The 20,534-nt window shown below is 39.9% G+C and overlaps 1 protein-coding gene across 3 annotated transcripts; it reads left to right on the top strand.

The window, feature by feature from the left end:
• The first annotated feature begins 18,115 nt into the window (after positions 1-18,115).
• LOC145006386 (Radical SAM superfamily protein) lies at positions 18,116-20,477 on the top strand. Of its 3 annotated transcripts, none has more exons than XM_078965471.1 (8): positions 18,116-18,286; positions 18,372-18,534; positions 18,645-18,755; positions 18,907-19,041; positions 19,117-19,221; positions 19,316-19,485; positions 19,555-19,678; positions 20,126-20,477. In XM_078965471.1, exons 1-8 carry the CDS (start codon positions 18,195-18,197, stop codon positions 20,354-20,356), a joined length of 1,131 nt encoding a protein of 376 aa, XP_078821597.1. In that variant the 5' UTR covers positions 18,116-18,194; the 3' UTR covers positions 20,357-20,477. The 3 variants fall into 3 exon arrangements, with proteins under 3 accessions (XP_078821597.1, XP_078821599.1, XP_078821598.1); XM_078965473.1 differs by lacking the exon at positions 20,126-20,477 and adding an exon at positions 19,790-20,071; XM_078965472.1 differs by having other exon boundaries at positions 18,117-18,286; positions 19,555-19,654.
• The last annotated feature ends 57 nt before the right edge of the window (positions 20,478-20,534 follow it).

The raw sequence follows: 20,534 nt of genomic DNA, 5'->3' as shown, positions 1-20,534 counted from the left end.
GCCGAAATCCGAGCTATAACGAAGAAGTTATGACCCGCCGAAGTTTTACGGCAAAACCGACACGGCACCGGAAGACATAAAATAGTGAATTTATGATAGAAGACTTTTTAGCCTTAGAAATATAAACAAAAGTCGTAGAATATGTTAAACTAAGAACATCAATAAAAAGAACACCCAAATCTGACTCCGTATGAAGAAGTTACGATTTTTCGAAGTTTCGGACTAGCAGTGTACTCCCCGAAATTCAAATGTTTGATCGAGCGGTTTATAGCCGACACGACCTAAACGAGAATCGAAGATCTTGTTAAGAGTAACGTAACGAGAAAAAGATGGGAAAAAACGGATGTCGGATGAAGAAGTTATGAGGATTTAACAGACCAATCCTATCCCGACCCGTTGATAAAATAAAATTTAAAATCGAGTCAAAATTAGCCAACGAAGTCTAAACGAAAGTTGTAGAGTATGTTCCCACCTTCGCGTGGATATAAAGAACGTCAAAAACGGAGCTCGTATGCGAAAGTTACGAATTTTTGAAGTTAGGACTCGAAAATGCGAAACCTGTTGCGAAGATGATGACGTGGCCGCTTCTGAGCCGTTGCTTGCTGACCAAGGCTTCGCTCCGGATCACGCCATGACGACTCGCATTACGCCCCGCGTACGAGGTCCGGTACGCCCCGCGTACCTTCGGCCTTATCCGTCCGAGTCCGAGTGCGAGCCAGCTGTTGCGAGCTGGCAGCCACCTCCGAGCTACGCGCCGCGTATCCGAGGCCCTCGCGCCTATAAAAGGGGGCCGAAGGTGCCCTCATTTTTCACACCATTTCTCATTCTCTCTCTAGTTTCTTTCTCTCTCTAAGGTTCCAAACCACCCCTAAGCCCTAGTTAAACCCCTAGCACCCTAAGGAAGCCCCGAGGCTCCCGGAGTCCCGAGAAAAAAGGAGTTTTTCGGTTTCGAAACGCTGCTCCAATTAAGTTCCGGTTTTCGATAAAATTCGCTGTAAGTATGCTACGCTTATGCAATTTTTAATATAGCTTTCAAATAATTATAGGAATGTTATTAGGTCCTTAAAATAATTATTTGGGCTATTATTATGAGATATATCAAGTATTATTAATGCTTAATAATACTCAGACAATTAATTTGTCACGGTTATCATTAGACTAAACCCTAGTGGTATCGATACTAGGTTTTATCGAAGGAATATCATTTTGAGAGTATCGAAGCGCTGTCCGAGTGCTGAGTCACCACCTAATCAGGTGAGTGCATAGTTACCTTCAACTTACACATAGATATGAAGTATTTTATATAAATTACGTGCTATGTGTGCATATTATCTGAATACTTGCTATCTATGCTAGATGAACGTTGTTATACATGTTTTCAATGATTTAAACTGTATATGTATTTTATATCTACGAAAATGTTGGGGTAAAACATGGGTAGATGTAATAGGTGATGTGTGATAAAATGATGAGAGGCCTCGATGTTGTTGTTGTTGATCCAGTCATCTAGCGGAGTATAGATGACGACCACGGACTCTTCTAGACAGTCCAGTGGAACACTAGCAGGCTCGCAACCTGTAGGTGTTGTGAACGATGTGTTCACCGGTGTACTCCATCCCCCACATGGTTGCCTATTAGGACATTTATTGTTGAGGAATCCCCTTAGCAGTAGTGTCCGTCCCGATGATGATCCTTAGGCTAGGTCCCTTATGATAGGTGTTTAGGGACGTAAAGTGAGGATAACGGGAACGGGTAATCGGGTTATTGTTGATTGATGAAATTAATAAACTTATTTATTGTGGGTTGAAAACCCTATGTGCTCACCAGGCTCCCAAGCCTGACCCCCTCAGTTTTATGTATTACAGGTAGTGGCGCATGAGCATAGGTGTGATGTTTTGGACGAGGGATTACGGATATAAGCCTGTAGATATGAAATAATGTAGTAAGGCTTATATTGTACTGTTTATACTTTTGATCTGTACGAACATGACATCCCGAGTCTTTTAATGAAATACATTTCTATGGAAATGCTTTTGATAAATCTTTATCATATTATTGTTTTGGGACAAATTCCGCAATCCTTTTATTAAAAGATAACTCTGATTTTGAAATAAAGTATAAACAAAACCGGTCTTTTCTGGCCGTGATTTTGGGGATGTCACACATAACCACCTTGAGTTCAGAATTTTCGATGACTGACTTGGGCTCCTTAAATTACTTTCTTGATATTTCGGTCACTAGAGATCGTCATGGAATGTTTCTATCTCAAGAAAAATACACTACGGAAATTTCTAGCCCGAGCAAATATGTCTAATTGCGAACCCGCTCGAACTCTAGTTGAAACCACTGCCAAATTTGATGTGTTTTATCATCCAAACACACCCCACTTAATCCATTAAGTTCTCACTGAAGCCTTTAAGGATATGATGATCTTTGAGCTTAAATGAAGGTTTAACTAGGCTAATTTCCAATTGCACATTCTAAAATTCACATAGTTTTCTCCTAACTCGTTGAATACACATATGAATGTTTTCAAGTACATAAAACCACAATTACTCTCATTGTAAGTACCTAATGTAACTATGGAATCCTCAGTTCCATTCCATGTTCCCAAATTACCCTTGGGCTAAAACACTCACTAGAGTTAGAACTTCACTAGCATCCCGTCAAGTTAATGCTCCAATAACATGTGTAGAGTGTCAGTTCATTTTAATGAATGGCATTCACTTCTTAGATGCCAATCATTATGTATTTATCATTGTCATTCACTTCTTAGATGCCCTTATGGTCAATAACTCCATTTATCAACCTAGGAATCAAGTAAAACCTTCTGTTTTGAATTCAAATCATTCCAAGAGTATCCATTTATGATTATGGTTTACTTTACTCATAAATTGCTCAACTACAAAGGATTCCATTGGTTTCAACATATTGTCCCCAAATCCACTTCAATCCTAACTTATACATGATTCTACCATCACGGACGTGTTTGAGTATTCCAATTGGATTCCTTTTCATCAAACAACATCTAGGTGATGGAATACAATCCAATTTCACCATCAATTGCAATATCCCCAATTTGGGTTTCTAGGTTTTATGTGGTTTTCCGGCAAATCCTCAAATCCATCAAAAAGATGGTTGTATTGTGTTTATAATCATCAAACCAACCCAATATAGGTTAGAAAACAAAAACCTAATAGATGGAGCTGATTTCAAATTTGGGGTTTCCCCTAATTTACGAAATTGAAAATAGAGCTAAGAGAAGAAGAGTTTTGTAACACCTTAAAAATTTGAACAATTTTTCACTTTTGAAAACCATAAAATATCATTTGTATTCATAAATAAAAACATTGTGTCAACATTGTATCAGTACAAAACCCAAGATCAAAATACATAAACTCCGGTGTGCGTGTGTACGAATCATGCCGACGCCTTCCCGCGATCATCACTGGTACCTGTAACACATAACACATAACACTGTAAGCATAAATGCTTAGTGAGTTCCCCAAAATACCACTCTAACACATAATAGCCACTTGAGGCTGTAACTCTGTTGACCCTCAGGTCTATGTGTCTCAGTGGGGCCCTCCAGCCCCAACTCTCTATGGGCCCTCTGGCCCTAACTCTGTGGACCCGAAGGTCCTAACTCTGTAACTCTGAATCATGCATAGCACATATCACAATAAATAACATGCAATTACACTGGCATATAACTCTAAAATACTCCATCACATAACTCGGTTACCACACTAGGTAAAGTATAGTGAAAAGACTCACCTCGGGTATCTCGGTAATCTCTGACTCAGTAACGCTGGTCTAACCTCCGCCTAATCATATAAAATAAATACCCTAATTATTATAACTCTCAAAGGCTGGACTATGTCCTCTTATGACACTCTCAGAAGGGTAAAAGACCATTTTACCCCTCTCACAACTCAAAAGGCCCCACAATAGACCATACCCTAAAAGTCAACCCAAAAGTTAACTTTCTGGGTTACGCTGTGCGTACCAGATGTGTACGCTGAGCATACCCGGCTGCATCTCAGGATTGGGGAACGCCACCCAGTACGCGGCGCGTACTGGGATTACGCCCGACGTACTCCCCAGCTTCAGCCCCTTAACTCTTTAGGTCTTAAATAGTTAAGACTCACGTCGAAATTCTAGATCTGACCACATATAAGCCTCTTAATCCATAAAGTTGATGACTTTATGCCTTTGCATGGTTGAACAAGCCACCAACTCCCATAATATTCCATCCTCTAACACTAGAAGGCTTATTACTCAAGCATGACCTCAAACTAACACTAAAGATGGAAACTTTATGGCTCTAAATCACTAATATGTGACATCCCCAAAATCACGGCCAGAAAAGACCAGTTTTGTTTATACTTTATTTCAAAATCAGAGTTATCTTTTAATAAAAGGGTTGCGGAATTTGTCCTAAAACAATAATATGATAAAGATTTATCAAAAGCATTTCCATAGAAATGTATTTCATTAAAAGACTCGGGATGTCATGTTCGTACAGATCAAAAGTATAAACAGTACAATATAAGCCTTACTACATTATTTCATATCTACAGGCCTATATCCGTAATCCCTCATCCAAACATCACACCTATGCTCATGCACCACTACCTGTAATACATAAAATTGAGTGGGTCAGGCTTGGGAGCCTGGTGAGCACATAGGGTTTTCAACCCACAATAAATAAGTTTATTAATTTCATCGATCAACAATAACCCGATTACCCGTTCCCGTTATCCTCACTTTACATCCCTAAACACCTATCATAAGGGACCTAGCCTAAGGATCATCATCGGGACGGACACTACTGCTAAGGGGGTTCCTCAACAATAAATGTCCTAATAGGTAACCATGTGGGGGATGGAGTACACCGGTGAACACATCGTTCACAACACCTACAGGTTGCGAGCCTGCTAGTGTTCCACTGGACTGTCTAGATGAGTCCGTGGTCGTCATCTATACTCCGCTAGATGACTGGATCAACAACAACAACATCGAGGCCTCTCATCATTTTATCACACATCACCTATTACATCTACCCATGTTTTACCCCAACATTTTCGTAGATATAAAATTGAAAACATGTATAACAACGTTCATCTAGCATAGATAGCAAGTATTCAGATAATATGCACACATAGCACGTAATTTATATAAAATACTTCATATCTATGTGTAAGTTGAAAGTAACTATGCACTCACTTGATTAGGTGGTGACTCAGCACTCGGACAGCGCTTCGATACTCTCAAAATGATATTCCTTCGATAAAACCTAGTATCGATACCACTAGGGTTTAGTCTAATGATAACCATGACAAATTAATTGTCTGACTATTATTATTATTATATAAGCGTTAATAACACTTAATATAACTCATAATAATAGCCCAAATAATTATTTTAAGGACCTAATAACATTCCTATATTAAAACATAAGCTAAACTAAAGATAGGATAGGTACAGCTCACTTACAGCGGGTTTTTCTCGAAAACCGGGCTTCGCTGGAGTAGCATTCCCGAGCCGAAAGGCTCTTTTCTCGGGACTCCGGGAGCCTCGGGGCTTCCTTCGGGTGCTAGGGGGTTTACCTAGGCTTTTAGGGGGGGTTAGGGAGCTTAGAGAGAGAGTTTAGAGAGAGAAATAAGAGGGGTGAGGGGTGAGGAAATGAGGGAACCCGACACCTCTATTTATAGGGGAGGATTCTGATGGACTCGCCGAGTAGGGGGGACCTACTCGCCGAGTTGGTCCATGTGGTGGCCTTCTGGTGGTGCCACGTGTCCAATTCTGGTGGTGCGACGTCACCCCTATCGCGTGTCAGCCCTCAAACTTAGAAAAATCATAACTTTCGCATACGAGCTCCGTTTTCGATGTTCTTTATATCCACGCGTAGGTAAAATCAAGATCTACAACTTTCGTTTAGACTCCGTCGGCTAATTCTCGATCGATCTCAAATTTAACAGTAGGAGGCGTTTAGACTGTTAAATGACCGCGAAGAGTTCATAACTCCTTCATACGGACTCCGTTTTCGTCTGTCTTTTTACCGTTGAGTTCCTATGAATGAGATCTTCAACTCTCATTTAGGTCGCGTAAGCCAAAAACCGCTTGAACTAAAATTCGAGTTTCGGGCCGTGCACTGCTAAGCCGAATCTTAGAAAAATCATAACTTCTTCATACGAAGTCAGATTTGGGCGTTCTTTTTATCGATGTTCTTAGTTTAACATATTCTACGACTTTTGTTTAGATTGCTAAGGCTAAAAAGTCTTCTATCGTGAATTCACTATTTACGTCTCCCGGTGTCGTGCCGGTTTTGCCGTAAAACTTCGGCGGGTCATAACTTCTTCGTTATAGCTCGGATTTCGGCATTCTTTATATCTACGGAAACCTTGAGACATATTCTACAACTTTGTGTAGAAATATTGGGATTATCTCACACTTTAATTTTGACGCTCATTTTTATTCTTTATTAATTATACATTTATAATTAAATAATAAACAGATAAACACACATAATTCACATAATACTCAAATATTTTATATTTATTACTTCAAAAAGAGTTACAATAGTTGACCTAGACTATTACATTGACAAAAATGTTTAGCCCTGAAACCCGGGCGTTACATAATAGTACTGAATGGGGACAGATCTCGGACCATGGAGCACTTTACACTCATAAAGTCTCCACCTTTAGGGTTTTTAGCCCTAGCAAAAGCACATGCAACAACAAATCAAAAGAAGAGGAAAGTTTTGAACTTTATACCTCTAAGTGTAGTCCCTTGCTCTGTAGATCTCAGATCCAAAATGGCACCTCAAGCTTTAGCTTCCAAGAACTCCTTTCCTTCTTCTTCACTAAGTCACCAAAGCACAATTAGCTCCAATAACAATCAAACACACTAAGGACGGTGGGAAGATCTCTTTTAGGGTTTCACTCACTGATATGGAGGCTGAGAAATGAGCCTTAGCACCCTTTAAATAGTGCACTAGACGAATTAGGGTTTTGCACCTAGGCCGGGTACGCCCGACATAACTCTGGGTACGCCTAGCGTACCTTGGCGATATCGCGTTCAATTTAAGCGCATGAGTACACGCAACATACCCCTCTGGTACGCCCAACATACTCACTTGCTAAAGAAAAACTCCACTCAAGGAATAAACATGACCAATCCACAAAGAACAAGGATGAAAGAAATGTACCTGAATCTCGGGGTGTTACAATTCTCCCCCACTAGAACCAGACTTCGCCCCCGAAGTCTCATTCCTCGAACAACTTTGGATGCTGCCCTCGCATCTCTGACTCTGTCTCCCAAGTCATCTCAGGCCCCTTCCGATGTTGCCACTGAACCAAAACCAGAGGCACATCCTTGTTCCTCAAAACCTTGATCTTCCGATCCCTGATCGCCACCAGTCTCTCAGCATAATTCGGACTCGCATCCACCTGAATATCCCCCAACGGCACCACTGCCGACTCATCTGCTATTCATTTTCGTAACTGCGGCACGTGAAAGGTGTCATGAATCTAACCCAACTCTGCAGGTAGCTCCAAGCGATACGCTACCCTGCCCACCTTTGCGATCACTCTAAACAGCCCAATATACCGGGGTCCCAACTTGCCCCTCTTCCTAAATCGGATCACTCCTTTCCAAGGAGATACCTTCAGGAGCACCAAATCACCGACCTTAAATTCGAGCTCAGATCGTCGCCTATCAGCATAACTCTTCTGGCGACTCTGAGCGGTCAACAACCTCTGCCTGACCTGCTGGATCTGCTCTGACATCTGAAGCACTATCTACGTACTACCCATCAGATGCTGCCCCACTTCTACCTAACAAATGGGGGTCCGACTGTAACGCCCGCAGATTCGGGCTAGTCAATTTAGAGGCAATAGGGGTCAAAAATGACTTTTCGACAAAAGATTATTTAGAATAAATAATCTTAACCAAGTTGTAGAATATGTCACAAGGTTTCCGTACATATAAAGGACGCCGAAATCCGAGTTATAACGAAGAAGTTATGGCCCGTCGAAGTTTTACGGTAAAACCGGCACGGCACCGGGAAGCGTAAATAGTGAATTTACGATAGAGCAAGATTTATCCTTATCAATCTAAATGAAAGTCGTAGAATATGTTAAACTAATAGCGTCGATAAAAAGAACGCCCAAATCTGACTTCGTATGAGGAAGTTATGATTTTTCTAAGATTCGGCTTAGCAGTGTACAACCCGAAACTCGAATTTTAGTTCGAGCGGTTTTTCACCTACGCGAACTAAATGAGAGTTGAATATATCAATAATAGGAACTCAACGGTAAAAAGACAGACGAAAACGGAGTCCGTATGAAGGAGTTATGAATTCTTCGCGGTCATTTAACAGTCTAAACGCCTCCTACTGTTAAATTTGAGATCGGTCGAGAATTAGCTGACGGAGTCTAAATGAAAGTTGTAGATCTTGATTTTACCTACGTGTTGAAAAAAAGAACATCAAAAACGGAGCTCGTATGCGAAAGTTATGATTTTTCTAAGTTTGAAGGCTGATACGCGATAGGGGGTGACGTGGCACCACCAGAAGGCCACCACATGGACCAACTCGGCGAGTAGGTCCCCCCTACTCAGCGAGTCCATCAGATTTTTGCACTATAAATAGAGGTGTCGGGTCTAGCCTTCTCTTCACACCTTCAAGCCCTTCTTTCTCTCTCTAAACTCTCTCTCTAAGCCTCCCTAACCCCCCAAAGCCTAGGGTAACTCCCTAGCACGAGGCGGAAGCCCCGGAGCGCCCGACGACTCTGAGAAAAGAGCCTTTCGGCTCGGGAAACGCTGCTCCAGTGAAGCCCGGTTTTGCGAAAAACCCGCTGTAAGTGAGCTACACATACGCTAGTTTTAATATAACTTCTAATTAATTATAGTAACATTATTAGGACCTTAAAATAATTGTTTGGGCTATTATTATGAGTTATATTGAGTTTTATTTAACGCTTATATAATAATAATAATAGCTAGACTATTAATTTGCCGCGGTTATCGTTAGACTAAACCCTAGTGGTGTTGGTACTAGGTTTTATCGAAGGAAAGTTGTTTTGAGAGTATCGAAGCGTTGTCCGAGTGTTGAGTCACCACCTATCAGGTGATTGCATAGTTCCCTTTCATCTTACACATAGATATGAAGTATTTTATTATAAATTACGTGCTATGTGTGCATATTGTCTGAATACTTGTTGTATGTGCTGATGAAAGATTTTATACATGTTTTAAATGATTTAAACTGTATATGTATTTTATATCTACGATAATGTTGGGGTAAAACATGGGTAGATGGAGTATGAGTTGGATGATGAGTTGAGAGGTGAAATAGACCGTGAGGTGAGGATGAGAGGTGGACGATGTGAGAAGCCTTTCTCCCAAATGATGGCCCCGTCATTCAACAGAGTATGGATGAAAACCACAGACTATTCTGGATAGTCCAGTGGAACACTAGCAGGCTCGCAACCTGTAGGTGTTGTGAACGACGTGTTCACCCGGTGTACTCTAAATCCTGGTGATCATGCAGACTTGATGCCTAAACCCTGGTGATCATGCAGACTTGATGCCTAAACCTTGGTGATCATGCATACTTGATGCCTAAACCCTGGCGACTATGCAGACTTAGTGCCCGTTGTGTAAACCGTGGCTATGATGTACTTTGTGCCGATTCCTTAGGATAATCCTTAGGAATAAGTGAACGAGAAATAGCTGATTCTTAGGGTAGATCCTTAAGAGTAAAGAAGATAATGGGGATGGGTAATTGGGTTTAATTGCTTGATTGTTTAAACATAATAATTATATTATTGTGGGTTGAAAACCCTATGTACTCACTAGGTTTCCCAACCTGACCCACTCAGTTTATTTATATCATAGGTGTTGATACGAAGTCACTTTACACTGAGAGATTTAAAGAGATGTAGGTCACTAGTGTAAATAAATGTAAGTTCTGTTTATGCTTATGTTTCTGTATTAACGATGACACCCCAAACGTTTTGAAATGAATAAAATACGTTTCTCCGAAAATGTTTTAATAACGTATTTATCATGTTTTTCTAGGAACAAATTCCGCAACATTTTTATTTAAAGAAGAACTCTGATTTTTAAAAGGCATAAACAAAATCGGTCTTTTCTGGCCGTGAAAATGGGGATGTCACAGTTGGTATCAGAGCATTAGTTTAAGCGAATAGGAATATGGATTTATTTCTAGACTTAAACTTAGAATGCTAAGTGATGATTGTGAGGAGTGTGTCAAATAGATTTAGGTAATGCACCTGAATAGACACAAGCACTAGCTTATTTTAGGAATGATGCCTAAATTCCTTTTACGTGCTAAATGATGCTATAGTTTGATCGGATCTATGGTCTGTTGCCGACCGGATCTGGAAACCTTATGTGTTTAGGATTCTAAACGTACGAATACGATATTAGAACTAGCATATCAACGTTTCGGAGTGATAAGGATGATTTAAACGTCAATCTTAAGTAAAGGTCTAGATTCACCTTATTCGGTGTATAAATCAAGATGGCAAGGACCCGTAACGGAAACATGAATGCAAATAGGAACCGAAACCAACCCCCAGTGATTGAGCAAATACCGGTTGTGGTAACCGCTGCTGAGCCAATAACAATGGCCGGAGTGCAAGCGATGATCCATGTGATGTTGGATCGTCAAATGGAGGAAACCAGACGTTTGCTCCAGCAATATCGAGAAGAAGCAACCATACAGATCGAACAGCCCGAGTTGAACGAAGGGCAGACTGAAGAGGGAAACTATAGTGGGACTGTTGGTCAAGCCAACCCACCGATAGTTAGGCAAAACCACCAGGATGGAGGAAATGATGGACGTGGATGCAAATACAAGGATTTCATGGCGTCCAAACCACCGAGTCTATCTGGAAGCCCGACGCCGGTGGAAGTCATGAACTAGATCTCTGAGATGGAGACGATGTTTGAGAGTTGCGAGTGTAGCAACAGGCAGAAGACCGCTCTCGGGGTTCCTTTGTTGAAATCTGGAGTACTAAGCTGGTTTGAAGCTACTAGCCGATTCGATGCCCAAAGGAGAAGCGAGCAAGATGTCATGGGAGGATTTTCTGGTGTAGTTAAAAATGCAGTACTGCTCTGAGCAGGATCTTCTGGAGATCAACAACGAGTTTCAGAATCTAAAGAAGGGAAAGATGAGTGTCATCGAGTATGCTGCAAGTTTTATAGAGAAAATGAAGCTTGTTCCTTATCTAGTTCCAACTGAGCTCTCCAAGGTCAATAAGTTTGCCCATGGATTACCAGCAGTCTTTGGACCAATGGTCAAGAAAGCAACCACTTTGAAAGGAGCCATCTGGGCAGCTAGGAATGTTGAGACCCAGATTAGGGAAAAAGGTCTGGAGAGAGCTGAAGTTGGCGAGAAAAGGAAGCATGAAGTATCTTCAAAATCCAACAAAGAAAGGAAATTCTCAAAGACTGAAGAAGGAGGAGGAGGTGAAACCAAGTGGTGCGAGAAGTGTAAAAAGAAGCACTTCGGGAAATGTAGCGAGGAGGTGACTTGCTACAAATGTGGAAAGACAGGGCATTACGCTAGCAAGTGTGCGTCCAACAAGAAGGTGTGTTATGGATGTAGCAAGGAAGGGCATATTTCTAGGGACTGCCCAGGGAAAAATAAAGCAGCAAGACCAGAAACGTCACCGAGACCACGGGCATTCCACATGATCCTCGACGAAGCAGAAAACCGTGCGAGGAATCAAGGATGAGGACTTCATATCCGAAGATCAAGTTATGCAGTAGCCATAGTGTCGTATGATGTAGCCTATTAGAGGCATAGTCTAGGGTGAAATTGAACACCTATGTAATAGTTTCAAGATATAATAAAACCTTCGTTTTGTTATCTGATGTGTTAAACTCTTATGTGATTTTCTTGTATAGTGACTTGGGAAAACTGCGAGACAATACTTGGGACGAGTATGAGTAGGTGTGAAAGGTAGTAGATGCATATACTACCGGAAGCACATGACTCACGCTTGGATCAGGGAAAGTCACAAGGTTACCAAGAAGCTAGTAATTGATTTCATTTTATTCAAGTATGTCGTTACCATTGTTTCGGTAATGACTAAGAAAATTGTTGTTATCTCGACCCTAGTGGTCATATCACATTGAGTCCGACTACGATGAGTAGGTTATGTGGTTCAGAGAACCAAGTTTGATGTAGCGTTCGACTTAAACCAAACAATTGAAATCAAAACAATCAATAGAACTATCGCGCTCGCTATTAAAGAAGTTGGTAGCTAGAAATGCTACATGTTAAAGTGTGATTATATCACATTAAAACATGAAGGGAGGCATACTCTATTTTAGAATTTAACTCTACAAGACCTGAGTCTAAACGTGCATCACATGATGATAGGTCACAATTTGGAGTCTAACCTAGGGTAGAGAGCAGGTGCACTATCAAGTACTGCTTACAGTCAATAAGTCTAAGAGATAGACTCGAAGGAATAAAGAAGTTATAATTATTACCTAGGATGAAGAGATGACGTATGGAGTCATTATACGAGCCCTGTTTCGTTGATGATTCCGGGACGTAATCATCCTAAGGGGGAGATAATTGTAACGCCCGCAGATCTGGGCTAGTCAATTTAGAGGCAATAGGGGTCGAAAATGACTTTCCGTACATATAAAGAACGCCGAAATCCGAGTTATAACGAAGAAGTTATGGCCCGTCGAAGTTTTACGGCAAAACCGACACGACACCGGGAAGCGTAAATAGTGAATTTACGATAGAGCGAGATTTATCCTTAGCAATCTAAATGAAAGTCGTAGAATATGTTAAACTAATAGCGTCGATAAAAAGAACGCCCAAATCTGACTTCGTATGAGGAAGTTATGATTTTTCTAAGATTCGGCTTAGCAGTGTACAGCCCGAAACTCGAATTTTAGTTCAAGCGGTTTTTGGCCTACGCGAACTAAATGAGAGTTGAATATCTCATTAATAGGAACTCAACGGTAAAAAGATAGACGAAAACGGAGTCCGTATGAAGGAGTTATGAATTCTTCGCAGTCATTTAACAGTCTAAACGCCTCCTACTGTTAAATTTGAGATCGGTTGAGAATTAGCCAACGGAGTCTAAATGAAAGTTGTAGATCTTGATTTTAACTACGTGTTGAAAAAAAGAACGTCGAAAACGGAGCTCGTATGCGAAAGTTATGATTTTTCTAAGTTTGAAGGCTGATACGCGATAGGGGGTGACGTGGCACCACCAGAATTGGACACGTGGCGCCACCAGAAGGCCACCACATGGACCAAATCGGCGAGTAGGTCCCCCCTACTCGGCGAGTCCATCATATTTTTGCACTATAAATAGAGGTGTCGGGTCTAGCCTTCTCTTCACACCTTCGAGCCCTTCTTTCTCTCTCTAAACTCTCTCTCTAAGCCTCCCTAACCCCCCAAAGCCTAGGGTAACTCCCTAGCACGAGGCGGAAGCCCCGAAGCGCCCGATGGCTTCGAGAAAAGAGCCTTTCGGCTCGGGAAATGCTGCTCCAGCGAAGCCCGGTTTTGCGAAAAACCCGCTGTAAGTGAGCTACACCTACGCTAGTTTTAATATAGCTTCTAATTAATTATAGTAACATTATTAGGACCTTAAAATAATTGTTTGGGCTATTATTATGAGTTATATTGAGTTTTATTTAACGCTTATATAATAATAATAATAGCTACACTATTAATTTGCCGCGGTTATCGTTAGACTAAACCCTAGTGGTGTTGGTACTAGGTTTTATCGAAGGAAAGTTATTTTGAGAGTATCGAAGCGCTGTCCGAGTGTTGAGTCACCACCTATCAGGTGAGTGCATAGTTCCCTTTCATCTTACACATAGATATGAAGTATTCTATTATAAATTACGTGCTATGTGTGCATATTGTCTGAATACTTGTTGTCTATGCTGATGAAAGATTTTATACATGTTTTAAATGATTTAAACTGTATATGTATTTTATATCTACGATAATGTTGGGGTAAAACATGGGTAGATGGAGTATGAGTTGGATGATGAGTTGAGAGGTGAAATAGATCGTGAGGTGAGGATGAGAGGTGGACGATGTGAGAAGCCTTTCTCCCAAATGATGGCCCCGTCATTCAGCAGAGTATGGATGACAACCACGGACTATTCTAGACAGTCTAGTGGAACACTAGCAGGCTCGCAACCTGTAGGTGTTGTGAATGACGTGTTCACCCGGTGTACTCTAAATCCTGGTGATCATGCAGACTTGATGCCTAAACCCTGGTGATCATGCAGACTTGATGCCTAAACCTTGGTGATCATGCAGACTTGATGCCTAAACCTTGGCGACTATGCAGACTTAGTGCCCGTTGTGTAAACCGTGGCTATGATGTACTTTGTGCTAATTCCTTAGGATAATCCTTAGGAATAACTGAACGAGAAATAGCTGATTCTTAGGGTAGATCCTTAAGAGTAAAGAAGATAATGGGGATGGGTAATTGGGTTTAATTGCTTGATTGTTTAAACATAATAATTATATTATTGTGGGTTGAAAACCCTATGTACTCACCAGGTTTCCCAACCTGACCCACTCAGTTTATTTATATCATAGGTGTTGATACGAAGTCACTTTACACTGAGAGATTTAAAGAGATGTAGGTCACTAGTGTAAATAAATGTAAGTTCTGTTTATGCTTATGTTTCTGTATTAACGATGACATCCCAAACGTTTTGAAATGAATAAAATACGTTTCTCCGAAAATGTTTTAATAACGTATTTATCATGTTTTTCTGGGAACAAATTCCGCAACATTTTTATTTAAAGAAGAACTCTGATTTTTATAAGACATAAACAAAATCGGTCTTTTCTGGCCGTGAAAATGGGGATGTCACACCGACACCTCCTCCCATACAACAGCTCAAAGGGTGGCATGCCAATGCTCGAATGATGGCTGTTGTTGTAGGAAAACCCCGCCAAGGGTAAGTTCGTGTCCCAACTCCCTTCGAAGTCCAACACACATGCCCGGAGCATATCCTCGAGCGTCTGAATTGTCCGCTCACTCTGTCCGTCAGTCTGGGGGTGGTACGCGGTACTGAAATGTAGTCTAGTACCCAATTCCTCATGGAATTTCTTCCAAAATCTAGAGGTGAAACGCACATCTCGGTCTGAAACAATCGAGATCGGCACTCCATGCCGTGCTACCACTTCCTTCACATACATCTCTGCCAACCTCTCTGCGGAAGAGCTCTCGCTAATAGCGAGGAAATGAGCGCTCTTCGTCAACCGGTCTACAATCACCCAAATTGCATCGACGCCCCTCGCAGTCCTTGGAAATTTAGTGATAAAGTCCATGGCAATCTGTTCCCACTTCCACTCGGGAATCTCTAACGGCTGCAACTTGCCGTGCGGTCTCTGGTGCTCGGCCTTAACCCTGCGACAGGTTAGGCACCTCTCCACGAACCATGCAACGTCCCTCTTTATACAGGGCCACCAATACTCCCTTTTCAGGTCCAAATACATCTTAGTGGCCCCGGGATGGATCGAGAACTTCGATCGATGAGCCTCTTCCATCAAAATGGTACGCGTTCCGCCCACATGCGACACCCAAATCCGACCTTGAAACGTCATAAGCCCCCGACCATCGATAACGAACTCCGATACTTGCCCGATAACCCGCTCTCTCTTCTGGTTTTCTGGTCTAACGGCCTCAGTCTGAGCTCCTCGAATGGTGTCCAACACCGGAGTCATCACTGTCAATCTCATACAAATGTCACGCATCGGAACACTCTCCGCCCTACGACTCAAAGCATCGACCACCACGTTGGCTTTCCCCAGGTGGTACAGGATCTCGCAATCATAATCCTTTACCACATCCAGCCATCTCCTCTATCGCATATTCAGGTTGGGTTGATCCATCAAGTACTTCAGGCTCTTATGATCCGTGTATATGGTACACCGGATCCCCATATAGATAGTGACACCAGATCTTGAGTTGGACTCACAACTCGTCGAGTCACTCAATAAATATGAAAATTAAACACACAAATAATATACCTGGGAGTTCGAATGTTACAATATCGATTATTTTAAAACATACAGTCTCATCATATTACAACAAAGTTTAAAACATGTAAGAACCCTTACCGGGTCCTTTCAACCTTTAAGTGAACATTTATCTATTTTCTTACTTAGGTTTTGATTTGCCTAAATATGTCCCTTTGCGCTCAAGTGTTTTTTACTGGTTCCAACTATGCCTTGCCACGTTATTGAGCCACTTATGGCTTTCAATGGCTTTAACCGAGCATGACATCATGCTCTTAACAATATCAGGTTTCTTACATTTAAATAAGAAATATTTGATCGAAAAGTGTCTAATTTCTCTAAAATAACTTGTATTATCAAAGCTTAATTTTGGCATAAAAATGTTACGTGGTACATAGAGTTAAAGAAATCGAATTATACTTACAACTTGTTGTAAGTTACATCTTCTTTCCAACTAAACATAAAATTTTCCTGACAAAACTACAAATTTGGTCCTTGTGGTTTGCAAAAATCTTTGGATGGGGTCCAAAAAGTTTTCAGCTTGCACAGAAGGTCCAAAATCAAGGTTTTTCTGGGTTTTTAGTCCAAAAAAATTTGAAAAGACGATTATACCTTTTTATTTTATTTTTTACAATTATTATAATACCATTTTAACTTAAAAATAAAAAGAAAAAATTGTATTATCCTCTCTCTCTCTCTCTCTCTCTCTCTCTCTCTCTTCTTCTTCTTCTTCTTCTTCTTCCTCATTTATCGAATCCGGAAAAAAAACCCAAATTTTTTCTACTGGGCTACAAGATTATACAGATTGGTTTGTTAGAATCTCAATCAACGACATGAATGAAATCATCATAATGTGTAACATGTTACAATATCCATGTGTTGATCTTAAATTCCCTTGCTGCAGCAAGAAGGTCTCTCTTGATTTCAGATTCAACACACATGTTTATAGATTTAGATATTGTTTCAGGTGTTGAGGTTCATAAACAATTGCAGGTTCTGCCCCAAAACAAACATCATTAACGAATTATCTGATAACGAAGACACATACGTTGATGCAGGTTCAACACCACCATCCCATATTCTTCATTCTCGCATTCTCCTGCAAATGAAACCTCTCGCATATACATCTTACAAATCAAACATCTCACAAATGAAACCCTCTGATGAAATCGCTCACCTACCCACTTCATCTTCTCCCCCCTTGGTTTAAATATTCTTCTGGGTTTTCGGTTTACATCATCTCATCTTCTGGGTTTTTGATTTTCACTAAGAGGGGTAAGACCAACAACCAAAAAACCCTTTAATTGCAGGAATGGAGATCAAATCAGGGGAGCCACAAGTTTTAGCTTGTTAGTGATAGGGGCTTAAATTCGTCGGAGACACCGAATCACGTTTTTTCAACGAGGCACAAGATATAGATGAGGTAGGTGGGTTCAATCGGTTCACTCGAGGGCGGGGGTGTTTGATTAAAATGGGAATAAAAGATGGTCGAGAAATGGGCAATTTCTTATTCTAATTTTGACATGGATTTGCTTACTGATCTATTTTTTTTTCATTTGATTACAAGTGAAAGTAAAAAGCGTGGAAGAAGAAGAAGAAGAAGGGGAGAGAGAGAGAGAGAGAGAGAGAGAGAGAGAGAGAGAGAAAGAAGGGATATAATTATTTTCTTTTCTTTTTATTTTTAAATTAAAATGGTATTTGAAAATTTAAAATATATATATATATATATATATATATATATATATATATATATATATATATATATATATAAAGAAAGTAAAAGGGTATAACCGTCTTTTCAAGTTTTTTTGGACCAAAAACCCAAAAAAAACCTTGATTTTAGATCTTCTGCACAAGCTAAAAACATTTTGACTCCATCCAAAAAATTTTACAAACCACAAGACCAAATTTGCAGTTTTGTCAGTTTTCTTTTTCATTTTTCTCAATGCAACAAGATGTAACTATAGAGGTCGAATTGAAATAAGATCAAAGAGTGGTGGTCTTATATGAAAACATAAAAGTTTAGTGTTTAATAGCAAAGTTAAAGGGGCAGGTTTGCTGGTCCTGGTACGTCCTTCATGAACCCTAAATTTTAAACAAACTTGAATTGATTCTAATCAGAAAGAGGTTCGCTATGACGTTTCGATCTGTGTTCGATGCTGCCTTCATTAGAACTGAATTCGATCAAGCTGGAATCAATACTCAGTTCATCCCTTCAATTTGGAAGTAAATTCTCATCTTCCCTACGAATTCCGGATTTTTTCATTTTTTTGGTTAATGTATTGGTTAGGTTGATTAATTACTTTTGTAGATATGTCGTACAGAATCCTAACTGTGAATGGCGAGAGATTCCTTCATTGCCTTCCGCAGCTTACTCGTTACTTTCTTCCAAGTTCAAACCCTGCACTTCTGTCGTCGACTCCGTTCTCGACTCCATTGATCAAATCACCACCAAGCTCCTCATTAAATTGCAGGTATGTTCCCTCATTCTGCATTTGTACATCTTAAACTGTGTAAATATGCGATACATAATCTCGTTTCATTGGTTTCACACTATTTTCTTTCCGATTTTTGTTGTTTCTAGAATGGAGCATCGGTAGAAGCTGTGATTATGAGATACGATACTCGTTTAGGGAAATATGGAGGCAAGCCTCGTCTCGGTGGTCCAAGATCTACCTTATGCATATCCTCACAGGTAAACCCTTTCTCCATCCATTCCTTCCAAACTGAAATTCTTTCCTGATTTGAGTTCTTCAGTTGATAGATTCAAGCGACACTTTGCTGTATATCTATCTGTAATAAACTTAATTTCTTGATTCTTCAACACAAATCATTCTCTTCAACAGGTTGGATGCAAAATGGGCTGCACATTCTGTGCAACTGGAAGTATGGGATTCAAGAGCAACCTCTCAACAGGAGAGATTGTAGAACAATTGGTGCATGCTTCTCGATTATCACCCATTCGCAATGTTGTTTTCATGGTAAATACCTCAAAAAAAAACTTATTTTCCTTGAAATTTATGTCACTACAACTGATATTATCATCTTGTATCCAGGGAATGGGAGAGCCATTAAACAACTACAATGCTTTAGTTGAAGCTATTAGAGTAATGACAGCATTCCCTTTTCAGCTTTCACCTAAGAAAATTACTGTCTCAACGGTTTGTTTTGTTTGCTCCATTTTACATCCTCAATATATAGTCTTTTTAAGAACATTTCTTGATTCATATATATCATTCTGATAATTTCTTGTAGGTTGGAATAATTCATGCAATAAACAAGCTTCATGGTGACTTACAAAATATAAACCTAGCAGTGTCTCTTCATGCACCAGTTCAAGATATTCGGTGCCAGATAATGCCTGCAGCTCGGGCTTTTCCTTTAGAAAAACTAATGAATTCTCTAGCAGAATATCAAAAGAAAAGGTATCTCTTTTTTTAATTTCCTCAAAGTGTAAAATTACTAAAATACCCTTCTGGTATTTACTTTTATAGTCAGCAAAAGATTTTCATTGAGTACATAATGCTGGATGGTGTGAATGATGAGGAGCAGCATGCTCACCAGCTTGGTAGATTGCTTGACACATTTGAAGTGGTGAGATTCAAATTTGTTTTTAGAGTAAGTTACAATTTTGGTCCCTGAGCGTTGCTGATTTTTTCAATTTTGGTCCCAAAAACTTTTTCTCTTGCAATTTTGGTTCTTATTTAACGTTTTTGGTCTCTGTTTCAGGCAAAATAACTATATTTTCGGAACCAAAATTGTGAAAATCAGATGCACTCAAGCCCCAAAAATAGTCATTTTACTTGAAACATGTACTAAAATGTTACAAGAACATCAAATAAGGGTGAAAAGTGCAACACTACTTTTTGGGACGAAAATTGCAAAAATAGATATACTTAGGGACCAAAGTATAGTCATGGACCAAAAAGTTAAAAAAAAAAAAAGAAGTCAAATAAGGATGAAATTTGAAAAAGTCAGCTATATTCAGGGACCATAAGTGTAATATACTCTATATGTTGTTCCTCTTTGACAACTTCAAGTTTAAACATTGTTTTTTTTTTGTAGGTGATAAATTTGATACCTTTTAATCCAATTGGGACACTTAGTAAATTTGGGACTAGTGGAGATGAAAAAGTCACAAAGTTTCAAACAATTTTAAGGAGTAGTTATAATATACGAACTACTGTTAGAAAGCAAATGGGACAAGATATAAGTGGTGCATGTGGACAGCTTGTCATTAATTTGCCCAACAAGAAACCTCCTACATTAACCGACATTGAAGATCTTCATCTTTAACTACATAAACTGCCACGTGTCACGTGTTGCTTATGTAGTTAGTTGAATAGACTTGTACAAGCATATAAATTTTGTCATTATTATTATTCCATCACCATTAAGAATATCATGTTTGAAATTATCTTTGTTTGATTGTTAGGATTCTATGTGTTTTAGTTCTTAAAAAAATTATCTTGTT

Source organism: Lactuca saligna, chromosome 7 (assembly GCF_052625555.1).
Source record: "Lactuca saligna cultivar CGN05327 chromosome 7, ASM5262555v1, whole genome shotgun sequence".
Lineage (NCBI taxonomy): Eukaryota > Viridiplantae > Streptophyta > Magnoliopsida > Asterales > Asteraceae > Lactuca > Lactuca saligna.
Note: the sequence above shows the minus strand (reverse complement) of the source record. Positions and strands in the feature narration are given on the sequence as shown.

Excerpts from the sequence above, each read along its gene's own strand:
- LOC145006386 (XM_078965471.1), top strand. The coding sequence starts at position 18,195 with ATGACGTTTCGATCTGTGTTCGATGCTGCCTTCATTAGAACTGAATTC. Across the intron at positions 18,535-18,644 it reads AGCTCCTCATTAAATTGCAG|AATGGAGCATCGGTAGAAGC; the intron begins GTATGTTCCCTC and ends TGTTGTTTCTAG. Across the intron at positions 18,756-18,906 it reads CCTTATGCATATCCTCACAG|GTTGGATGCAAAATGGGCTG; the intron begins GTAAACCCTTTC and ends TCTCTTCAACAG.